General features: G+C 40.6%; 2 protein-coding genes across 6 annotated transcripts in view; one reads left to right on the top strand and one right to left on the bottom strand.

The window, feature by feature from the left end:
• CTBP1 (C-terminal binding protein 1) overlaps positions 1 to 13,745 on the bottom strand; it is a 236,558-nt gene extending 222,813 nt beyond the window's left edge. The window contains exon 1 of one of the 3 annotated variants that reach the window (XM_042053276.1): positions 13,649 to 13,745. The gene's annotated coding sequence lies outside the window, so the exon portion shown is untranslated. Of the gene's footprint in view, positions 1 to 8,770; positions 8,846 to 13,648 lie in introns of those variants that run through there. The other 2 variants (XM_042053274.1, XM_042053275.1) reach the window with 2 other exon arrangements.
• Positions 13,746 to 14,412: 667 nt separating this feature from the next.
• Positions 14,413 to 23,800, top strand: part of MAEA (macrophage erythroblast attacher, E3 ubiquitin ligase) — a 48,717-nt gene continuing 39,329 nt past the window's right edge. The window contains exons 1-2 of one of the 3 annotated variants that reach the window (XM_042053273.1): positions 14,497 to 14,582; positions 22,303 to 22,400. Coding sequence is in view for 1 of the 3 variants with exons in the window: in XM_042053271.1 (XP_041909205.1) it covers positions 14,514 to 14,582 (69 nt within the window). In the remaining 2 variants the exon portion in view is untranslated. Of the gene's footprint in view, positions 14,583 to 14,831; positions 14,947 to 22,302; positions 22,401 to 23,800 lie in introns of those variants that run through there. The other 2 variants (XM_042053271.1, XM_042053268.1) reach the window with 2 other exon arrangements.

The following is a 23,800-nucleotide window of genomic DNA, read 5'->3' as shown; positions in this document are numbered from 1 at the left end:
TGGCTTGTCAATTAAAATTTCAGATTCTTGTTGGATCTGGGCTTTGCAATTGGCAACATGACAAATTCTTCTCCCACACAAGAACTGCAGCAGGAATTCTCCCTGATGTTTGTTTAGCATAACCTTCCCACTTACTCAAGAGTCAGTGTTGAAGAGGAAAACCTCCATCACGGAGTGTGCTTTGGGACATGCGACTGCCAGTTGCCGTGGATGTTTGTCTAGGACAATGCAAAATAATTTTGGTTGAATGTCATGTTATTTATTTTGGTAGCATAACTAAACAGCACCAGGATGTTTGTTTATTCTGCTGACAAGCTGTACCCATAAAGAGATGCACTGGATTTGACAAGAAAATATTGCTGGAAACCACCTTCTTTGATACATCACTGTTTTGTTAAAACCCCATCTAGACTCATTTTATATATACACCAGATCCATTACTCATAATGGTTTTATGAAAGAACAATATTCTTCCTTAGAGAATCAGCACACACATAACAAAAGACAATTTCTTCGTTACTGCATAGAGATAGCTAATGTGCCAGTATTTTATTTCATTTAAAATTTGAACTGAATTTAGTTTTAATTTAATCTCAAATTAACTGTCCTATCCAGAGGTATGTATCAATGCTGAACAACTAAAAAAATGGAATGCTGAATTACAATCTACTGCCTTATCCTACTTTTTATGAGACCCATTTTTACTGTCAGTCTTGACATCAATGTGAACACCAATTTGAAAAAATACTGAATCACACTGCAAACTGTGTAAAACTTTCATGGCAGTGAAGCCAATATACAGGACTATTATAACGAATGGCTGGGCATAACACTATTTCTAAATTAAAATTTTACTGCAATCCCTAACTGATGAAATATGTAACATTTTTGCTACCAAAGAGCAGCAAGTCAAAGCTAGAACTCTACAAATACCTCTTAAAAATCATATAAAAATTATCTGATCCTTTTAATACCTAGTGTTTACATCATGCCTTTCATTTCAAGGCTCTAAAACACATGTAAAGACTGTTAATAGCAAAAAAAACTAATTTAAGAAAAAAACAGGTTCCTTACTGTAGGCAAACTTCTCAGGATGATGAGACAAATTAATATCTGCACTGCTTATTTGTAGCCATTTTGCAGTTAATAAGCTTCTTCAGATGTTTTTACTGCATAGTCAATGGTTAGTATTTGCAACAATAGTGACTGTCATTTTTAATTAGCATTGGGTTACAGCCTACTAACATAAAAGACTTTCTATAGTTACAATAAATAACCATGGGCTCATAAAAAGCCCTCAGAGCAACTTCAGGTATACACTGGTTTCCTGGATTGCAACACACACACAATAATTTCTTCCAGAACTATACAAACTTGGTCACTGCAAACTATGACCAATTTTATACCAATTCCAAATTTAGGAAAAAAGGCAGAAACTCCAGTGAGCATACTCTTAGAAATTACTGCCTGCACCCCTAAAAAAAAGCCCATTGTGAACCTTAATGATAAGAAAGATCCTAGAATCATTCAATATCCTGAGCTGGAAGAGACCCACTAGGATTATGAAGTGCAACTACTGGATGGTAAATGGTTACATGTTTTATTAATTACAAGTTAAATGATGAAAAAAAGACAACACCTTTCAGGATACAAAGTTATCGCAGTCTGAAAGTAACAGTTATGGTCTTACACAAAAGCCCTCACTTTTTTTTAACACAAAGCTATTAAACATGTCATGAGAGAGAGGTACTCTAAGGAAGAGTTGAAAAACTGATACCAGGTATTAAACAAGTTACTGTTTCAGGTGCTGATCACTTCTTGTCAAACATTAATTTCCAATTATGACATTGTCATAATTCCCTGTAAACAGCATTATGGAAATGGCTGTCAACCTGAGAAGTGGCTTCCTGAAAATTACTCCAGCCCAGCCGAGGACATTACTCCCAAAACATACATCAGAAATGCACAGCATGGTGCCCTGCATATTTCAGCCTTACCTTCCAATTTTTCAGAACGTAATTGTCTCTTCTCAAAACACTAGAAAATATTTTGTACTCTATGTCCTTTCATATAATTTGAGGTACTCCAGCTGACAATACTCTGACTCATCAGTATTATGCAGACAGAAATTGCCCGCAAAATCAAAGCACCAGGATAGAAAAGAGCTGGCAAAGAGTTGTTTATTGAGGCAGAAGCAATCAAACACACTCAGGAACTTCCCAGACTGTACTCATAATTCTCATTAGAACATGCTGCCCATATGTTAAGAGAAGGGTCAGTTTAGCATTTTACCCTGTAGACTTCTACACCCAGATGACACCCACTTATATCTTCAGGCTCGCTAATAGACTGTCCCTTTCTCCCAAGAAGGATCCGAACAACCACAATCTACAAAACATCTCAAGACTAGACTGCTGTGCCTTTCCTTACCCAATTCTGACATTGCTCTATCTAGAAACACATCCAAAGAAACAGATGATCTTACTGGAATTTCTGAGAAACCTGTGACTAGCAGGCAAGAAACTGCCAATGGGCTCTAAATCAGAGAAAGAAAATTATGTATATGCATTTAGGACACATTACTGCAAGACAAAACACTACCAATCAACCACAAACACTGAAACAAACAATGCAGAACAGAGGTAAAGATGTAGTCAAATACAGAACAAAATCAAATGCAAGTATCCAAAACTTAGAATCACATTAAAGACTGATGGAAATATCTGCCATACTTAACCTATGCATCTGCTAATTTTGTTGCGCAATGCTGATTAGAAACTTGAAGCTATCTGTTCCTTCAACCTGTGCATTCTACCGCTAACTTCTTGTCCTCTCTAGGTTTATACTGCTTCCCCCAGTCACAGCAGGAGCAGGCAATCCTTTCTGTACAAGCTTTTAGCCCTTCCACAGTTCAAGTTCTCCCTTAATCAGGCGGGCAGAGATGCTCAAATTAAAAGCAATGTGACATAGATTTAATTAAGTCATATTCAAATTAAGTATCCATAAGGTGCAGAAACCTTTATACACAGCCAGGATGCAAGTGTGTTTGTTTTGATATAGTCTTATCAGGATCAGAAAACTTAAATTTTTAATTGCTCCAACAGGGATGAACACACCTTGGTTTTGACATCTTCACCAGTCTAGCAGCACAGGGCTGAAAGTAATACACTCTATCCTCAATAGATTAAATGATTTTATCTGCTTAACTTTTACGGTCCAATGACTCTACCACAATCTTTACCTTCTTCAAGCTGACTTCCCAGGAGGTAAAAATCTGCAAAATCCATTTCCTGTCCCACAGGCATAGAGTAAAACGGGAAATGGCAATTGTTTCTCTAGAGAATCCTTCCCAGATACTTTGACCTTAAGTAAACAGGATCTTTTCTTTCATTTCTGTGCCAGCATTTGAGGAAACACATCAACCTGTGCACAACAATGTAAATGTAACACATCTCTTTGCCTGTTCCTCACAGTCTGAACTCCACTGATCACCTCTCAACTCATGTTGAACAATATAATGGATTTTTTATTTTTATATATTTGTATTGGAGGGCCTGAGGAGTGATATAGTAACTGCATTATATCAAATTCACTTCACTTATATGGAAAAGTCAGAATGACTATCACTCCCTGATGTCACTCCCTCACTGCAGAGATGAAGGATAAAAGAAGAGAGGATGTTAGAAGTTGTTATTTAAAGCCTATATTATTCTAAGTATTTTTAAGTATAGTATTTTTTTATCTCTACTTGTCTGTCACAGTGCAGCATAAACAAACCACCAGAAAAGATACACATACATTTTACAGTTTAAAAGAAGATATGAAAAAATGTCATGCTATATTCTTTCTGGAGGTGTATCAGTAAGCAAAGCAGGGAATGTATGAAAGGTCTACAAAAAAATGGCATGCAAAAGCTTTCAAACCATCATTATTTCCTTGCAAAACACCAGAAAGATATTCCAGTTTGCACAGGCATTACCAGATGACAACATTGTCTCTGGTTAACTTTCCTCTACAAAACCCAAGCACAGATATCTGAGAAAGGTAGAGAAATACCTCCAGAACACAGCATAAGTTGGAATGATTTCCACACAAACACCACCTAGTATTTACTCTTCTAAAAGGAAACTGTCATGTAGCTGATGCTCTAAGACTTACCAAGATAACAAATGACATAATTTACTAGACAAAGCATACACTCAAGTTTCTCAAAACTACAAGAATCTTTCTCCACACACACACTTCTTACTGAGAAATATAAACAGAAGCTGTTTGGATACAGAAGCTTTTATTTATTCTATTATTTATGTGCTAAGACATATTCCAGGCACTGTGCAGACAGAAAATACCACTGTATAAACAAATTTTACAAACTAAGCTGTATTGGCTTGTTCTCCAGATGAAGAAAAATATTCCCTTCAAATGGAAAACTGTTGGAAAAATTGGTTTTTTAATATTAGAGTTGCTTTTAGAATAAAAGCTGGTCCTTTGAATAGCAAAATAGAAGTATATTTTTTAAAGTGTTGGGGGCTGTTTTAATTATAATTTAAACAAACCCAAAACCAAACCACAGCAAGTGATTATTTTCAGTAACAAAATACTGACTCTGCTGTCTACAAAGATAAAGATACAAGTAGATAACTGAACTAGGGTTACACATGAAGGAAACTGTGAAAACTTAAGGGGCCAACTTGTACTTCAAACTATGATTTCCTAAATTTTTTCATCAAATTTTATATATAAATGCTCTTCTCTGGCAATTGTTTAAACTGATCAGACCTTGGCAAGTCACAAATGATAAGCCCTATTGTGACCTGCGATAAATAACCTATACAGGCTGATAGTCTACCTGAATTCTTTCCATACTGTCACAATTTTCAGCATTAAACTACCCCCATCTACTCTATACTGCACCTGAGAGCAATTTACACAACTTCATACAGTGTGCAAATGGAGCAAGAATCATCTCTCAAATACCTGAGAGCACTTCAGACTTCACATCCCACTGCAGAATTTCCATGACCGTTGTCAAAAGGAACAAGATAAATACTGCAAAGTTGAGTGCTGAAAACTCTTATTCACTTCAGCAGACCCAGTGACTTCAGTGGAACTACTCAGCTGCTGCAGTGTGAGCACAAACACAGCCATTTGCACAGGACTTCTCAGTCTTGCAATCTACAAATTTAATTGGGAAGGCCAGAGGTTCTCCAGTACTAATGTAAATAGACTCATTGGGGAAATGGAGGGTTGGCTGGGGTTTTTTTCCAGCATCCTAAGATGCTGCTGAAACTATCCTTCTGGCTGGATCCCAACAGAACACCTGAACAACTCAATAAAGGCCCATCTTTTGTTGAAGATTTAAACCAGACATGTACAACCTGTCAATATTCACTATCAAGGTACTAACCATCCAGCTGATATTCAGCTACCCTAAAACACTCCCATAGCCACAACTGTCTGAAAAAACCTCAACAGCAGTCACTCTGAATTTTTTTTCTGGAAACATTTTATTATCAAATCACTGGTATTTTAATTCCTTTTAATGTTTTAGGACTTTTGATGCAAATATGTCAGTATCTACCATGTGTGCTGCTGTAATACAAAATACTGCTTATCTCAAAATTTCATCAGTAGATATTGAAGGAATTACCACTACACCTGTTTTGTAGATGGAAAGCAGAAACAGAAAGGTGAATTGACTTGCCTTAATCCAATAGCAAAGGAAGAAAAACTCTGTTTGTTCCAATTCCACTATTCCTATCCATTAGATTATACAGCATCCTGTGCCTGAAATACCAGGTAGATTGCTTTTAAATATAATACATCCTAATAAAGTAGGATGATAAAACAATTTCAAAACACACTGAACAAGGAAATGAATTGTTACGCATCAATAGCTATATCTGAGTTTTGCTCTAGATATGGAAGCTTTTTGCTTCAATCTAAAATAGCAATCTCTGTACAAATAAAAATTTTCCTCTGAAATAATAATCCATTATTAATGCAATAACAATGTACCATTCCACAAATGTCAACTCCAACATGAAGAAAAAAAGCAAAATATTGTCCACTGACCGCAGCAATTCAATTCTTTTTCCTCCTCTTCCTCCTTATTAGCACAGAATACAACTAGTGAACTTTTAATACTTTTGAAGAAATGAAAATCTAAAAAGAAAAATCAATGTAATGTGTTGACTATTCCTATTGTGAAAACAATTTGTAACAAATGTGAATTTCATTGCTGTTTGGTCTATTATTTATCATTTGGCCTGAAATCCAGAAGCATTCATTCCATTCATGGGTTTAACCCACAGTGTTGCACAGAGATAGTGAACCCAGTCTCCTGAACAGCTATCACACCCTCTATCACACAACTGATAAGGGAAAGTGTGGGATTATGACCCACAAAAAGCTCAAAGTGTTTCCTAGCAAATCCAGAAACACCTTAAAACTTGTAACACCATGTGTCTAGGCTATGCTCAACTACCAGTTCCCCTGCAAACTTCTCATGAAACAAGTGTTTTACAACCACAATGGGGACAGGGAGGAGGGGAAACCCAAAACTTTACAATATTTTATTAAAGATGTGTCTAATGCATTGCCAAAACCCCAATACACTTTAGCATATATTACTAGAAAGCTGAACATACCTCATATCCCTCAGATGTCTCTGCATTCTCATAGTGAATATACTTTTCACTATTACAGAGAAATGGTCCCTCTATGCTGGAAATTGAACCTGACCTCTCCCCTCCGTTTCCCAAGCTTTCAAATAGCTAATCACTAATTAGCATCCCTGGTGGCTCTCTCAGAACACCAGTTTTATCTGCAAGCATGACAATCCTTCCCATACCCCTTGGAGCTGATCAGCACAATATGAAGTTCTTCCCTGAAAAGCTCAGGGTAATACTGAACCCTCTCAACTCAATGAGAATCAGAAACATGGTCCAAGTCTCTCTGGCTGCACTCCAAACTCCCCCAATATTTACCAGCTAGAACACTAAGCTCTGATTTTATTTCCTACTGCCTATGACCACCATTTTTGAAGTTAAAAAAATCCTAAATACATATCATACACACGCTTAAAAATAGGAATGTGAAGCAATCCAAATAAATCAACACTGCTTCATTCTGCAAGAACCTAAAATTCATTCATTCAGAATAGCAGACTTTACCTGATTTTATGCTGTCACTTGATAATGTGAAAAAATATGCTGGGTTTTGCTTTTGTTTTGCTGGAGTAGGAGGATTATTTTAATATGGAGAGGATTGGTTTTGTACCTCTATGCAAGAGCTGTTGTTGATATTCCCAACCAGAAAGACTCCTTTCTAGAATTATCATCAATATGTTACAAGAGAGTGATTACTTCCACCCTGCCTCTCTTCTAAAAGCCTCCTCAATGTTAATTTCCAGAGCAAGGCTACAGGTCTCCTACTCAAAATTTCTCTTTAGATTTTCTAATCCTTTTCTCCTTAATCTCCATTACACAAAAAGAAATCCACATATGCATGGTTTGTGGGAAGCTAAGTAACTTTACCTCTCACCATAGTTACCACATCTGATTTAACCACTGGCTCCGGACATTGAATCATTGTCCTTTAAGATTTCAGATTTTATTTGTGTATGCCTCGATACATCCATCGAGCATAAAATTCTACAACCAGACTGATTGTAATATCATTAGTAGACAATTACATTTCAATTTATGCGACTGTAAGATAACATACCATCCACCTCTGCTATTTCTGTACTGTGTGTGCTGTTTTCCAGGATCTCAGAAGCAAAAATGTTTAAATGTGTTACTATGACTGTTATTGACAAGGTTTTCTGTCTAATCCAATTCTTCGAATGATTCTGAAACAATCTTATGTTCAGATTTTCATTAGTGTGCTCAACTATTCTATTAGACTTTTTTGTTTCTCATGGTAACCAATTTTATTTGACTTAACGGAAGCTGTTCAAATATTTAAAGGCACTCCGAGATGGCAGGAGTTTATCTAGGAGAATACATGTAGTCACAGATATTCCTTTCCTTGCTCTTTTGGATTTTCTTCTCCCCCCACCCCACCCCCTTCAAAAACAGTAGCAAACAAATGAGATCTCGACCTGCCACACTGCACCGGGAACGTGCTCACTTCATCTGTTTATGTAAATATTCAAGTTACAATGGGCACATTTCGAAACCACAAGCTCGGTAGGTAAAACAGATGCTTCTTACGTTCCTTCATATGCACTGAATCCCTCTGCCAGAATCGCCAGGCGCAACGCAAGAACTAAAGTATAAACATCTGCAACACCTCTCTGTTTTGTTAACATTCTTTCACACGTTTTCTTGCTAACTCCAAAAAGGCTCCACGGTGTAAAAAAAAAAGAGAGAGAAAAAAAGCCCCCCAACAAACAGCGAAATTGGAAACATCTGTGAGATAGCTAAGGAAAACGGAATGAAACATGAATAAACAAAAACATGGCGAAAGTGGCCTGGGGTTGTTACACTGTCAGATCGTTTTTCCAAGCCCAACATCAAGGCTTTTGTTACAACCAAAGCGGTCATTTGCATGGAGAACCAACAGGGTTTCTTCTTCTTCGGCGTCTCCCCGGCCGTAACACACACACTCGCTGTCTCCGCGCACGGCGAGCCGAAGCCTCCCCCCGGCACACAAACAACGCGGCCGAACGCGCACACGGCCCCGCCGCGGAGCCCTCCGCGCTCCGCACACCGAATACTTTGCTACGGAGACGCAATTTAGGTATAAAAAATAAGAGACGAACCTTTGGAGCGCTGCCCCAGCCGGAGTTCTCTCCCTCTCCCTCTGCTCTGCTGTTGCTGACAAGATCAGGTTGAGATTAACAAGTCCATGCTACTCTGCCAACCTCGCTCCTCCGGCGGCTGCACACACGCCGGGGGCTCGCAATAATACCAAACTTTCGGAAAGTTAAAAAATGGAATGGATTGAAGGAATGTAAAGCACAATGGCAGGGAAGCAGAAAACACTGCCTGGACAATTATTGCAGCAGCACGCAGGGCACTGCTCTGTAGTCAAGGCTGTGTCAGCACTTTCTTTCTAAACCCCCCCATTTTCAGGGGGCTGTAACTCAGAAAGGAAAAAAAAGAAAAATTGCTCATGGCCAAAAATATTGCAGGTAAACCGCCCCCCCCTTTGCATTTTAAATCACCCATTTAGACCATTCAGAAAGTTACAAGAGTCTGTGCACTTTGTCAGGCAGTCCCACATGCCTTTTTTATGCAAATACAAGTGGTTTTTTTAGATGAGGTTTCCCAAGAATTTGACCTACATTGTGAATCCCACCCCCCCTTTTTTTTTTTTAATAAAAGCAATATAAAAAATACTTTAACATCGAAACCCGGTTTGCATGAACATGGGATAACTTCTAAATAAGTTCTACACCCACATTGCCTGAAAGGTACCAGATTGGTACCAGAGATATGAAATTGCTGTCATAGACGATCCAGCACAGCCTCTACTGAGGTCTCAATCCCAATCCATTATGGCATCTTGGTAACCAAATTGCTGAGGGCATCTGCATTTTCCCCGGATAAGGAAAGGGTCCTTATAATCATGTTAAAATAAGGAAACAAAGCTTTTGATCTGTATTTACTACCTTACAACTATGCTCTAAACTGTGGCACATCAGGGCAATCGCTGCTGCTCTTGTTAATCGCCGGGTTTTGTTGTGGGGGCTTTTTCTTTTGTTTGTTTGTTGGGTTTTTACACTCTTGGCAATTTCCTTTCAGATACAGAAATAAAAGTTCACCAGCCTTTTTACACAAGCCAGATACACTGAGACACTTTACAGTTATGTTTAAAGTTACAATAAAAAATGAAGAAAAAAGCCCCAAACCATGAACTATACAGTCATATTACTACTTTCTTTTAAAGTGAAAATACACCTTTATTGCAAAGACTGTGTAGCAGCCTAAGCCTGCTGGGCAAGAAAACCAAGGCATAAGTCTTGACTGATATGGAATAGCCAAGACAACAGGTAGTTCATCTAATCCTTACAAAACTCAAGTCCATCAAGACTTTTCCATCAAAAGGCATCCCTCTGGTCTCTGTGAGTTTCTGACTCTGCAGCACGTTGCATACATAGGATTTAAAATTAATTGCATCCATTGAAATGGAGCCATTCAATAAAAACATTTGGTCGCTGTGAATAACTTAGTAAAGCAACTTCCCCAGTAGCAATGTCTCATTATCTTCTAAAAAGTCCTAACACATAATGAATATACAATATTCATACAATAGATGGTGGTTGGAACTAGAAGATCTTTAAGGTCCCTTCCAACCCAAAGCATTCTAAGATGGTTATTCCACATTAGTATCCAGTACTAGTACAGGTATTCAATATTAGTACAGGTTATCTCACCTTTCTGCCTTGCAAGAACAGCTGCCTGGCATGTTTCGAAGACAAGCTGATTTAATACTAACACCTTCTTCTGTCAATGCTGTGCACAGCAGTTAAAAAATACCAAAATTTCTCCCACTATTCAGAAGAAAAAAATTAACCGAGATTAAAGATAAGGTCCTAAATATTTCACAAACATCATAACTCACCAGAAGAGTGAAGGATTCTGCTTCTCCATTATAATGGAGAATACATTATAATGGACAATACCACCACACCCACCTGCTCGGAGGAAGAGAACTCTGCTGAACAGTGGGACAACATGTGCCACTTCCTACCTGACCCAGCACAGGGCTTCACATCCCCAGCTTAGACCAGTCTTGTCTGCTAATACAAGAAATGATGGTGACACACACCCACTTCTGCCACCTGGCACGGGGGTTATAATGGCCACTGAGAGGAAAGAGAAGCAAGTATAGTAAAATCTCCATCCACAGCAGTTTCCTTCAGCATGTGAAAGCAAAGCACTAAGGTTTCTGCTCTGCTCTACCAAATAACATACAGAGTGTTTATGTTCTTGAAAGATACATAATTTGCATGCAGTGTTTAATGGCAGACAGATGTTTTTCTCTAATCATTAATCTGGAGCAAAGCAGAAGGCTACTGGAAACAAATGGAGTAAGGTTCTCCTAAAGGTTTGGAGTATTCTGTGCACACTGCTTAAGCCAACTGCTAATTCGCATTAACAAGACTGAATGAGGAAAAACATTAACACATTATGATTCACCTGGACAATACCAAGAAATAACAAAATGGAAGCTGATTTTTCATCTTCCTTTTAAGACATCAGCAGACAAGGAAAAAAATAAAGAAGATACAGTACAAAACTTCTTAGCAGATCCAACTTCATACTTCCTATTGAAGAATAAAGTGGTAGGATTTATAAGAATTCTAAAGGCAAAGTTATATAGGCAATTACACTAAATTTAATTAAATTAAGGCTCGGCTTTATAACTTTGTATGGTAGGTTAAGCAGAAGACATATTAACCTAATATTAAAGAAAAAAGTACAACCTTTGTATATTAATAACCATACCCTGGAATAACAATAACCATAAATATTCTGTTTAATTTAGCAGGAAACTACAGATTTTTAAAACTTCAAAAGATCATTAGCTTAGTTCTCATCTCCACATTTATCATGCCAGCATTTACACTATAAATCAACAGCTGCAGCCTAAAGTTGAAAACATGCCAGAAATATGCATAGGTTGTATCAATATTTGCACATGGAGCCTTGAACATAAATTATTTGACACTCAACACTTCAAGCTTCCTCTCTGAAGTTGCAATATTTAAAGGTTAAAGATTAGACATGCTCCCTCTTGTGTTAAACTAAGAATACACGAATCCATGCTGTTTTCTCTGACATGATGGTTGCTTGGCCATCTGTTCCATTAAGCAACCCCTTTAACTCTAGCTACTCATGTCTGACAAACCTTCACCAATAACCCTCCAGTTTAAAGACACATACAGTCTGAGCACTTAACCTGTATCCATAGAGTATCTGTGTTACATTAAATTAGCTACTGTATTATTGGAAAGGACCATTAAGAGACTACATATAAATAAAACCTGTTGCAAATAAGTTTCTTGGACAAATACATCCATGACTTGATCAATTACATAGCAAGTCACACTTCTTCAGTCCCTGTAAGCATCACAGAGTTAAGGTATGACAAGTTCAAGCTGCTGAGTAACATTAATCATGGGGAATACTGAAGAGCAAATTTCCTTCTAAATATTAGCTTACAGGATATTTAAGACAGACAGGAAGAACAGGACTATTTTACAATGCCACATAATTATGTTTGTAAATACAGCAACAACTGAGCAAAGTTTTCGGTCCTCCACCCAAGCAGCTCAGGGTGAACAATTCCCTGCACAGAACCTTAATGGTGTCAAAATCCCCCTTATAAAAATCCTCTTGCAGGATCTGGTCCCAAGATCATGTCTAGACATGAGTGCTAATCCCAGGTGTAACTAACACAGAAGTTTTTACGAATACACTTCTCAAACAAAAGCTTTGCACCTGGTGTGGGCTTGGTAAATTATGTTTAGGCATACATTTGCTGATTATGATCAGTACAAGGCTGAATGCTAGGGCAGTTGTGAGTAAATATCAGCAAATAGATCATAGTCAAGAGCTGAAGAGAATCTAACACTCAACTACATTACTTCCCAAATTCCCTTTTATTTACCCCCATCCCCTTGTGGTGGACAGATGCTCTCAGTGCAATGAGGTCTATGCACATCAGAAATAATGCTACCAAACACTCTAAGAAACGTACTTGCTCTTTCAAAAAATGAAAGTTAAGCATGTTCACTCCTCCTGGAAGTACTGGTATTTATTTTCTCACAGTCTTCTGCAGACCAGAAAAAAGCATAACCACAACGTTTGGAGAAGAGACCAAAAAAACCATCATGATTATCGATGGATACAGGTATTGGAGTCTCTTTAAAGCCCAAACTCCAGCAGCACACTGCTTGAAGCACATTTGCTGCCAGTGCATCAAGAAACTAAACTTTTGATACCGACTTCAGCAACAGAATGAAGTTTATATTTACTGCACGTACAGGTCCTATGGGCACATTTGCCTTTTGCTGCAAACCTGGTGTGATGAAGGTCGGTCCCAGTGCCCCGTGTCACGCACTGAGGTGCCCAGGTCACAGCGAGGAGCCGAACATCGGGATACTGCCCTCTACGCCTTACCCAGAAAGCAGCTTTTATATACATAGCCAGAGGACTGACACTCCAAGAATGGTTTTATTCCGTCACACACACAAGTAGGAACTCTGCAGGATCAAGTCCCTCTTTTTTTTTTTTTTTTTCTTTTATGGAAACACTCACGTACGTCCGGCAGAGGAATTACTGCTCGCTTAAACCGGTGCTTGTCACCTTAGAGGGACCGGCCAGAGGTCAGCGGGTCACGCAAAGCCTCTGAGCGCAGCCATGGAGATCCACAGCTCCCTGGGGATCCCGCACCCCCGCCAGCACCAGCCAGAGGAGCCCCGAACTCCGCACCTGTAGCGCCCGGCGGCACCGGGCGGTGCCGGGGGCGGCAGCTCCACTCCCCGGCGCGGCTGCGAGGGCAGCGGGACCCAGGAATGGACCACCGGAGACCGAACGCAGCCACCCCCCTCCCCACCCCTTCCCCCGCGGGGCAGGCGGGACCGGCCCGGCTGCAGCGGGAGCTGCGCCCACCCCGCGCCTCCGCTCACCGGGGAAACTCGGCACCGGCCCAAGGAGCCGGGGGCAGGGGGCTGCTGCCGTCTCCGCTATTTAAACCTCTTCCCGCCGTCTCCGCCTCACTGGCTCCCACTCGCTCCCTCCGCCCCGCGGAACTCACGGGGGGCGGCCCCGCCCCTCCCGATGTACACACAGCCACACGCCGCCCGCCGCCCCGCCCGCCCGCCGCAGGCGCGTCGCCCATTGGCTCAGAACCCTGCCCGTCAACATGAGACGCGACAGCATTGGCTGGAAGCATTGCCCATCAAGGCGCGCCCCGCCCCTCGCCCCGCCCCTCCCTTCCCGGACACCTCGGGGGTGCTAAAACGGCCGTTTGAAGTCACCAGCAAAATTTACTTTTAGGCCCCACCCACCCAGGCCCAGAGGAGATTCTGATTGGGCGATGGGAAATCGCTCTCTGCCGCCACTGGGTGGCTAGGTGTCCATAACCCCCCCAAATCCCGCCTATCCCAATGCCGTAATCCCATTTGATTTGTCCGCGCATCCACGCGGCCCCGCCCATTCCCGCAGCGCTGCCCATTCAGGCGCGGCTTCCCAAGGTCTCGGGCGGTGTCTACACTCATGACGCGGGAACGTGCGAAAGGGAGCCGCTCATTGGTCGGCGCGCCGTCCTTCTTCTTCCGTCACCGCCCCCGTGGAGCGTACCAAGCCGCCGCGGCGCAGGGTGGTGCGGGGGGGCGTGCGGCGTTGGTTCGCCCTGTGTCCATGAGGGCCGGGGCGGGGCGCGCGCTGTTTCCCGGCATGCCGCGCGCGCCGTAGGTAGCTCCCGCCGGGACGCGCTGGGAAGGAGGGCGGGAGGGAAGGCAGGGAGGGGGGGAGGCCGGTCCCCGATCCAAGATGGCGGTGCAGGAATCAGCCGCTCAGCTCTCAATGACTCTGAAGGTGCAGGAGTACCCCACTCTCAAGGTGGGTGCCGGGCCGTCCCCGGCGCGGGGGGAGCGCGTTAACGCCCTCAGCGTCCCGCCCGAGCAGCGCTGAGGGAGAGCCCCTTCTCCCCCCCCCCTTCTCCCCGCCTCAGGAGCCCCGGGGCTGTGGGATGGAGGTTGCAGCGATTCCATCGCGTAGTTCCCGCCTGTCCCCGTTTTTCCTCCGCTTGACGTCTCGACTGGTGCTGCTCCGCTGCTGCTCTTCCCATCCCCCTCCGCGGAGGGAGAGGGACGTGCCTGGAATATGCGGCTCTTCCCTGGTGTCTCCGTGCCCTGAGGGGACGGGGGAGGCCCCCGAGCCACGCTGGGGACACAAAAAGAGCTGGAAAGGAGCTGGGAGAGAAGTGAGGTCCTTGTGGTCGCGGGGCGGTGTGAGGGGGGAGTGGGCTCGGACGGAGCCGGGCTGGGGGAGAGGGGTTGGGGCGTGTGAGTGGAACGTACTCCCTCAGGAACACCGAGGGCTGCCTGAAGTGCTCGTCCCAGATGATTATCTGGATCTACGTGGCGTTGTTAGGAGACGTGCTAAAGGGGAGGGAGTGGAGGTGGCAGTAGAATATGGTTCCCTGGCTGCTGGGTCCCCCGAAGATGGAGATGAGCTTAAAATATAGAAAGGGACAGACGTACTGGAGAGCTGTGGAGGCGAATAAGCAAAGTACAGTTTGGTAAAAGCTGTGCCTTGAGATACTGGGTCTACCTGCAGGATGGAAGTCTCCCAAGGCTGCATAGGTGGTCTTGGGCTTTAACCAGGTGTTACGAGGCAAGTGAAGGACTCAGCGATGACCTTAACGCTCCGTGCCTCTGAGAACTGTTGAACTGCAAGGATGATGCTCATAGGAATCAATGGAAACCTTTGTTTGAAGTCTCGTGTTGCTTTTACAGGAGGTCTACCACATAAATAGCAGTAACTGTGGAAGGGACCTGGGAGAAGGATCTCTATTGCAAAATGCTTATTTAAATATCTCTCGTGTCAGTGTATCCACATTTTACCTTCTATAGAAGATGTTTATGCAAAGTCAACTTTGTTGTGCTGAGATCGTGCTGTGCCTTCACACGCCGAGCATTGTGTGCTCCTTGCAGTGTTGGTTCTGCAGGCTCTCTGGCAATGTTCTTCTTGTGCATATCCTCCTCCAATAGCTCCATTCTGCTCGGGTTCTGAGAAGTAGAAGGACAAAGTGTTGATTCCCATTTTACATTGAAGGCTCCTTTCTGTCACGCAGAAGTACTTTGGACCTGACAGTATCAGGCTTAAATTTTAAAATAGCTGTAAAGAGCACTCTAGCACTTTTCATAGCCAGAACAGTGTGAAGGCATTTAATGTTAAGAACATCGTTTTAAGACTGCATTTTAGGTGTATTCCCGTTGTTACCACAGCTTTGGTTGCTACATTCCTGAAAATTAACTGGCAGTGAGGATCAGTGAGTTTTTTGTTTTGGTGCTTATGACTTAAGATGAATTGTCAAGGTGCCAGCCATTTAAAAGGTAGAGAATATTTTGGACTAATTCTTTTATTTCCACAAGCATTATTTTTCCCTAAAATATCTCAACAAAAATATACATAAAAGAATGGAATGTTGTTTGTAAAGTTAGCAAGCTAAATAGCAAGAGGGTGAGACACCCTTGCACTGAAACTCTTAATTTCCAAGCAAAGATGATGTTTATTGACTCTTCCCAGCAGCCATTCGAATTCTGAGTTGTTCCTGTAATCGTTAACAACATTTTTCATTGTTTAAAAAAAACCTGCCAGAACAGTGTCTGCTCAAATCTTTGAATATGTCCTCTGAAATATTCTTAGCTGTGAGTCATGTACCAAAACATTTTAGTGGTGGAGGTGAAAAAGCAGCATGGAGAAATGAACACTAAGGCTAAAGTCTACTAAAGTAAGTTGATATGAAATCTCATTTTGCTCTTTAGGAGTCAGGTGCCTCCAGGTTTCTGTGGGACTGAGACTCTGTGAATTTTTATTTCCTGTTTATTCAAATGCTGTGTGAAATGAACGTGTATCACTTTTTTAAAAAATTTTGTTCACCATCACAGTAGCTCAGATATTTCTCTTGGAGCTCTGGACACTGGTGATTTTCCCTTCTGTGAGTAAAATATAAAAGATTGCAGACTTGTATTTATATCCTTCCTGTTTCCTCCCTCTAGCTTCCTCATGCCAGCATCACTAGATAATAGTTGTGTAATAGTTCTACATTTATGGTATGTTCCACAGAGCGCTTTTCATGTGAAAGAGTGCTTCAAACTGCAGAGGGAAATCCCTGTTCCATAGCTAAATTGTGGTTGCTGCTGGAGTGGAAATACTTCAGCCGTTCTTCAGCAGTTCAGCTCAGAGGAAGTAAATAGAGTTCTTCAGCTGAATCTAGAGAAGCTCTTTAAGTGTACAAAATAATTCTTGAATATTCCCCCCCACCCCCTCCAGTCCCTTCTCAAGGACAAGAAGGTTGTCAGCTATTCTTCCACCAAACTGCTGTGGAATCTTTCTTTTTTTGAAATGCTGCTGATGGGGAATTCTTCTAGTCTCAGATGAGAGCATGTAAGATGAAAGCTGACAATTTGAAAATGAATGAATGCGAACATTGTTATCATAGTTCTTTGCTGAAACTAATAAAACAAGTGATGACAGGAAGCTGGATAATTCATCCATATCTTTAGAAGTATGAATAATTATTAAACTGATAGCAAGCTGTATAGACTAAGCCCCCAAAAGTGGAAGATGGAAGACCCAAAAGCAGGAATGATCACTTGTGAAAATATTCTGGGCTGTTTGTTGGCAAGCAGTTTAGGGTTAGCTGGGCTACTACTGCTTTAAAAAAAGTTGATCAACAGGAGAGTTGTATAAGCACAGGATATGTGAGCATCTTCTCAGAGCTGCTTTTGTTGTTGGGCTTCTTTTGTTGACAGCTCTGTCAGCAAAAATACTGGCAGCAGATTTAATATGATACTAATTTCTCATGGAAACACAATATTTACTGGATTCTTACAGGGAAACATGTAGGAGACTGGGATTATATGAAGTGCATATTGTTTGAATCCTGAGTCCACAGAATAGCTGAGGTTGGAAAGGACCTCTGCAGACAGTCTAGTCCAGTAGCCTGCCCTCCGGGCAGGATCAGCTAGAGCAGGTTGCTCAGCGTCGTGGCCTGACTGTTCTCAATTATCTCCCAAGACGGAGACTCCAGCCTCTCTTGGCAAACTTATTCCAGTGTTTGACTGCTGTTGTGGTACTAAAAAAAAAGTTATCTTTTGTTTACAAGAAATGTTCTGTACTTCAGTTTGTGCCCCTTGCCTGTTGTACTTTTATGGGGCACTGCTGAGAGGAGTCTGGCTCCATCTTCTTTGTTGTCCCCATCAGGTATTCATACACTTTGATAAGGCTTCCTCTGAGCGTTTTCTTCTCTAAGTTGAACAATCCCAGCTCTCTCAACCTTTCTTCCCATGTCAGACTCTCCAATCTGTTAGTGATCTCTGTGGCCTTCTCTTTGCTTATTCTAGTATGTCCATGTTTCTGTTGTACTGGAGACCTAAAACTGGACATGGCAGTTTGGGTGGGTCTAAGTTCTTAGTTAGAGTAGAGGGGAAGGATCACCTTCCTTGACCCCCTGGCAGTGTTCTTCCTAACACAGCCCAGGGTGCTGTTGGTAGCCTTTGCTGCAGGGGCACATTTCTGTCATGGACAACGTGTCCAGCAGGACCCCAGGCTCTTTTCTGCAAAGCTGCTTCCCAGGCTGTTGGTCTCCAGCATGTTCTGGTAGAAAGGGTTGTTTTTTCTCAAGTGTAAGACTTCGTTTCCCTTTGTTGAATTTTATGAGGTTCTTGTTTGCCCATTTCTCCAACCTGGTGAGATCTGTAGGAATGGCACCACAACCACCTGGCATATTAACAGCTCCTCCCAGTTTCATATCCTCTGCAGATTGGAGGGGTGCACTCTGACCCATCATCCAGGACACTGATGAAGATGTTAAACAGTTCAGATCAACTTTTTTTACCCAGTAAAGCAGAAGAGGTGCAAGATTAATTTTTTGCATAACTGGTTGCAGTACTTTGTTTTCCTGCGTTTATAAGCTTTACTCTGTGTTGATTTTGAACCTAATTTTAAGAGTCAGAGTACTTTTGTCAAAACTTTGAACATAAAGCAGCCAAAGTTGTTCAGTGAAAGTGGTTCAAGCAGAACTTAAGAAAGACAGAAGTAACAACTTGTAACATTTAGTTCACGGTCCGTACGTGAATGTAAAAGAATACGTATCATGATAGAATCACAGAATGGTTTGAGTTGGAAGGGACATTAAAGATCATAATGTTCCAACCGTCCTACCAAGGTCAGAGACACCTTCCGCTAGACCAAGTTGCTCAAAGGCTTATCCAACCTGGCCTTGAACACTCCCCGGAAGGAGGCATGTGCAACTTTTCTGGGCAGCCTGGTCCAGTTTTTTACCATCCTCACAATAAAAAAATTTCTTCCTCATATCTAATCTAAACCCGCCCTCTTTTAGTTTGAAGCTATTCCCCCTTGTCCTGTCACTACCTGCTGTTTAAGAAGTCCCATTCCACCTCTCTTGTAGGCCCCTTTTTAGATTATCTGGGTTTTAAGTGCTTTTCAAACAGAAGGTTGGCAAAATGAGCTAAACCTGGATGTTGGTAACAGTCAGCTCTGCACTAACTCATCATGAACACTTACCTCACACTAAATCCATCTTCAACCTGGGTGCTCTGACTCACCGAGTGCATTGAATGTCCATGCCGAGCGTTCCTGTGCTGCCGAATAATGTGCTTCCTGTTTTGACACGTGTGTGTGTCAGCAAACAAGCGTGACATCTTTTGTACTGCTGTAGTTTTTCTGCACTAGGCTCTGCCCTAAAAAAGAACGTGTTTTAAGAAAAATTTAATACTATGGGACTTTGTAAGAAGTTTGACGTTGTAATGTAGCTGAAAAAAATTGGCTCCTGTTGGTCTCTTTTCCACTCCTGCCCACTCACTATAAAATATATTTTAAAGTGATTAATGAAGGAAGAAAACACAGTAAAAGGCAGTAACTGTGCTCATGAGCTAGAGCTGTTGCTTGGTTATCAGTACCCCATTGTGCCTGTAGGAAAATACTTGAAGAAGGTTATTCTCAAATATCTTACAGAAGATCTCCTGTTGGTATCTTCAAAGTGAACACTTTCTGATGTTGCAATTCCTAGTTGCACCATACTTGATTTGTAGTGTTTTCACAGGACAGCAGCCTGTGATCTTGTGAGTTTGGTTTGTGTATGTTTTCTGGTATAGGAATAATATGTTTGTATGGTAGCTAGCACATTGGGATCTTTAAATGTTGACATAAAATAAGAATATCCATGAAATATTTGAATCTTAGCATAGTGAGTGTTTGTCAAGAGCTGGGAAATGAGTAAAGATGAGCTTCAAACATCTCCTGGATATCATAATAGGAGGAAAATGCTTTAGTTGGTGTCTTCCCTAAGCATCTTCCCATTGTCTTTAAAATCAGTAGTTCCTGTATAATCAGCATAAGAGTGTGCCTTTTGGGCTCACAAATTTAGGGAGGTACTGTTCTGGCAGATGGGAATTTGCTATAAGGGCACACTGACAGGATCCATCAGTCCTTGTTAAGTCAAAAAGCTGCCTGCATTGTGCACTTGGCCGCCCACAACTTACAGCCTGAAGATACACTATGTGGGAAGTATTTGCTAACCCAGAATGTGAAATATGCCAAAGTAATTCATTACTTACAATACGTGATATTTGAATTAAATAAAGCATTTTTTTTTTGTTAAGATACTTTTATTTTGATAGCCAGTAATTTAACTGCTTCACAACTTCTTTTGATTTACCTCAATTTTTTTTAAGAGCTCTGTAGATTAACTTGACTTGGAAACTCATGGAAATGAAAGAAAACAGATAACATGTTGAGTAGAACTTTGGTCATTCATATATTCTGATATGGGTCTGCTAATTTGAGTCAATAATGCTTAATTGTCTTACAAGAAATGATGTCACTTTGGCTGGACTAGGTTATTTTGGGAGCAATCTGATTGGAAATTGGATCTCTAGAGAGTATCATGGTATCTGGACTCTGCAAACACACAGAAGGACAACGACCTCTTTCATTTAAAGAGGTGGTGCTGTGATTAAAATTAACAAATATTTGGAGAAGAAAGAAAGGTCAAAACAAATGGAAGGATTTGCTTAGGACACACCTGCTGAGTGACCTTAGCTTTGCAACTCAGTTGTGTCTTTGGACAGGGAGCAATGCTTAGGTTCTTGTTAGTACTCCAATATTCCTACTAAAAGAAGAAGAGCAAAGAAATTTCTTTTGAGGTGTAAGTCCAGGGTGGCAGCCTTAAAGAAGTGCATTGAAAAGGACTGGCCTCTGACATCCCCAGGGTAGTTCTAGACAGGGCTCTAAAATCATTGTCAACTTCCTTACATAAGGATGTAAGACAATTTTCTTACAACTTTGTAACTGTAAAATGGCTTTGTAAAGCACTTAATTTTCTTGTAGGAAGCCTTGTTCAAAAGTTCATAATGTATGCAGAAATTAGTTACTTGTGGTTTGTGTAACAGGATAATATTTTGAAGGAGTGTGATTGCTTCTGTTGACTAAGTATGTGTGTAGCAGATGGATAGTCCAAGAATTTTTGCTGTTTGTTCTCTCCTGTATTGAAGTAGCAGCTTTGAATAATATAATGATGGTTTCTTTCTAGGCACAGCTGCTCTAGAATACACAGTACTGTCTTCCTGAGTTATAAAACTGACTGGTTTGTAACTAAGGCAAGCTACTAGACCTTACCCTTCAAAAACATTGAAACTGTTTTTAAAAAGAACTGTTTTTTAAAAATCAATTTACCTCCAACTGCTTTTAGGCTTATAAAATTACTTTGTTTGGATCTATATCTCTTCAAGATTATATTTTAATGCTTTTACCTAATTAACCTAAATCTAGACATTATTCTAAGCCATCCATTTCTGAAATATACTACTACTCTTCTCTTTTAACTTTATTTTCCTTTTCTGATTTTGCCTAGAATAAAGAAAAACTATTGCAATTTCAAGAAATTGATAAGAACTACTAATCAGAAGAGTTCACTGAATAAGTGCTGATATAATTTACGTTTTGGATAAGTCCAGTGACAAATAATGATGGTGACTCTGGTCTGAAATAATCCAAGAATCGTTGAGGAAAAATTGAAGTATATAAACATACAGAATTTCAGTAATTCTGTATGGAACTGCTAATTGTTACTGCTTTGAGGGAAAATTTTCAGTAGTTTATTCTACCCTGCCTCATTTTTCTATGGCATCATATATAATAGATGTTCTCTACTTTTCTGTTTTGTTGAAATGGTGAGCATGGTGATCTAATTTAGTCTCAAGGAAACAGCTTAATGCTTGAAGATGTTTATTGTGGGGTGTAGTTTTTCTCTTGACACTGTTTGTTTATTAAAACTCTTCAGGAGATGCTTAATTTTTCTTACATATTCCTATATTTCCTTGTTCTTCTTGCCTAAAGTAGTGCTAAGTTGATTTAGCTTCTAGTTTTTCAGAAGGCAGTTTCATCACTGCACCTCTTTGTTTTCCTTAGCTGTATGGCCAGAATTAATTTCATGTAGGAGCATTTGAAAAAAGCTTATTTATATCTCAAAGTCTTTAACTGAATTGTTTTGGAGACCTGTAGAGTCATACAAATCTCTGGTGCTTTTCAGGTGTTATAAGCTAACACAGTTGAGGAGAGGAAGCACACCATTTTTCTGACCCTTGAAAGGAGAGCATAGTTCTGTAATGGTTCCCCCCACCTAATCTGGTAGGACTCTTTTTATTTTATATTTCTTGAAACGTTTTTTTTCTTCCCCATAGTTTAGTGACTTCGTGTATTTGGTAAGATTTTTAAAAATCCATTTCTAATTCCCTCTTGCTCATGACTGAGTTAATTTAAAAAAGATACACAATGTAGGTTTTTATGTTTTTTTTAAAAAAATCACATTTTATGTGGGAAGGAGTTACTTTCAGCCAATATACTGTAACACTGAGGAAGGAAGATGCACAGAGAGATCTGTCAAGTCAGGATATATAGTTAAAAGTTCCCTGTATAGGAATTGGTACAAGTTAGACCTGATTAACTACTTTCTACCAAATATGGAAGGAAAATTGATATTTTTTACGGAATCACAAACCTATGTAAAAGATACTTGTTTCTGTGTTGTCTATACTGTTTTCTGGGAAAATCAGTTTTTAGAAAAGAAACCTTTGAAAATTCCTGTTAACAGGAGTCTGGAGAATAGTTAATGGTCTTACTTACACAGCCAAATATTTCTTCCTTCAGTTTCTTCCTCTAGTTGACTTTTTTGAAGTCTCACTTTTACGCCATAATTCCCAGCAACCAAATAATAGCTATACAAACTTTTTTTACGTTTTTCTGCTGCATCTGAACTAGTTTCACATATGCAGTTACGGTGGGCTAGAAACTTTTTGATTAATGTGGTCTGAAAGTGATTGTGTTTTAGTTTCCAATTTTATTTGGAGCTCCTTAGGTTTGAATATACATAAGTCAAGAAGGAATTTGGCCAATATTGTAGTGTGTGACCAGATCAGTGTGAGAACTGGTGTGCTAAAGGTCTAGTGTAAGGCTAAAGATTTGGAGGAGAATAAAGGCTTACATTTTTTTCAAAACTTCAGTCATGCAAGAAATGTGTAATTCAGTCTTTCAGTATTGCTCTGTACCAGTGGAAAACTTGTGGGCAGCATCAAGGTGGTATTTGAAATGTTACACTGTGCCCATTAGACTTTGGCCTAACATCCTATACCTCTAAAGGAGTAGAAATGCAGCGCTTAACACTTGCTATAAAAAGCTTATTTGACTTGGGAGAAATCCCTTTCTCTTCTGTTCAGTCTTCCTCTTAATTCTCTGATAAATGCTGAAGTAGTCTGAGGATTTTGTTGAACAGCTGTGGAAGAAAGACAAAGTAGAAGACTGTTTCCATGCTTCTACTTTAAGTAAAATTTTAGTGAGATTCTTAATATATATAATTGATTTTTCCCTTCCAACAATGGCTTATTGATGCAGAAATAGTATCCTGACTAATCAAATATGGAATAATGTACATCAGTTAATGTGACTTTTAAAAAGTGCATGCCATGTAAAGGTACTAGAGTTGTTTTTAAAAAACTGAAGGAGGCAGTGAGGTGGACTTGGTTGATAGTTTA

This window comes from Corvus kubaryi, unplaced genomic scaffold, assembly GCF_017639235.1.
Source record: "Corvus kubaryi isolate FWS band 111438036 unplaced genomic scaffold, C.kubaryi_AGA036_p1.0 split1-131, whole genome shotgun sequence".
Taxonomy (NCBI): domain Eukaryota; kingdom Metazoa; phylum Chordata; class Aves; order Passeriformes; family Corvidae; genus Corvus; species Corvus kubaryi.
This window is presented reverse-complemented; position numbering and strand designations above follow the sequence as displayed.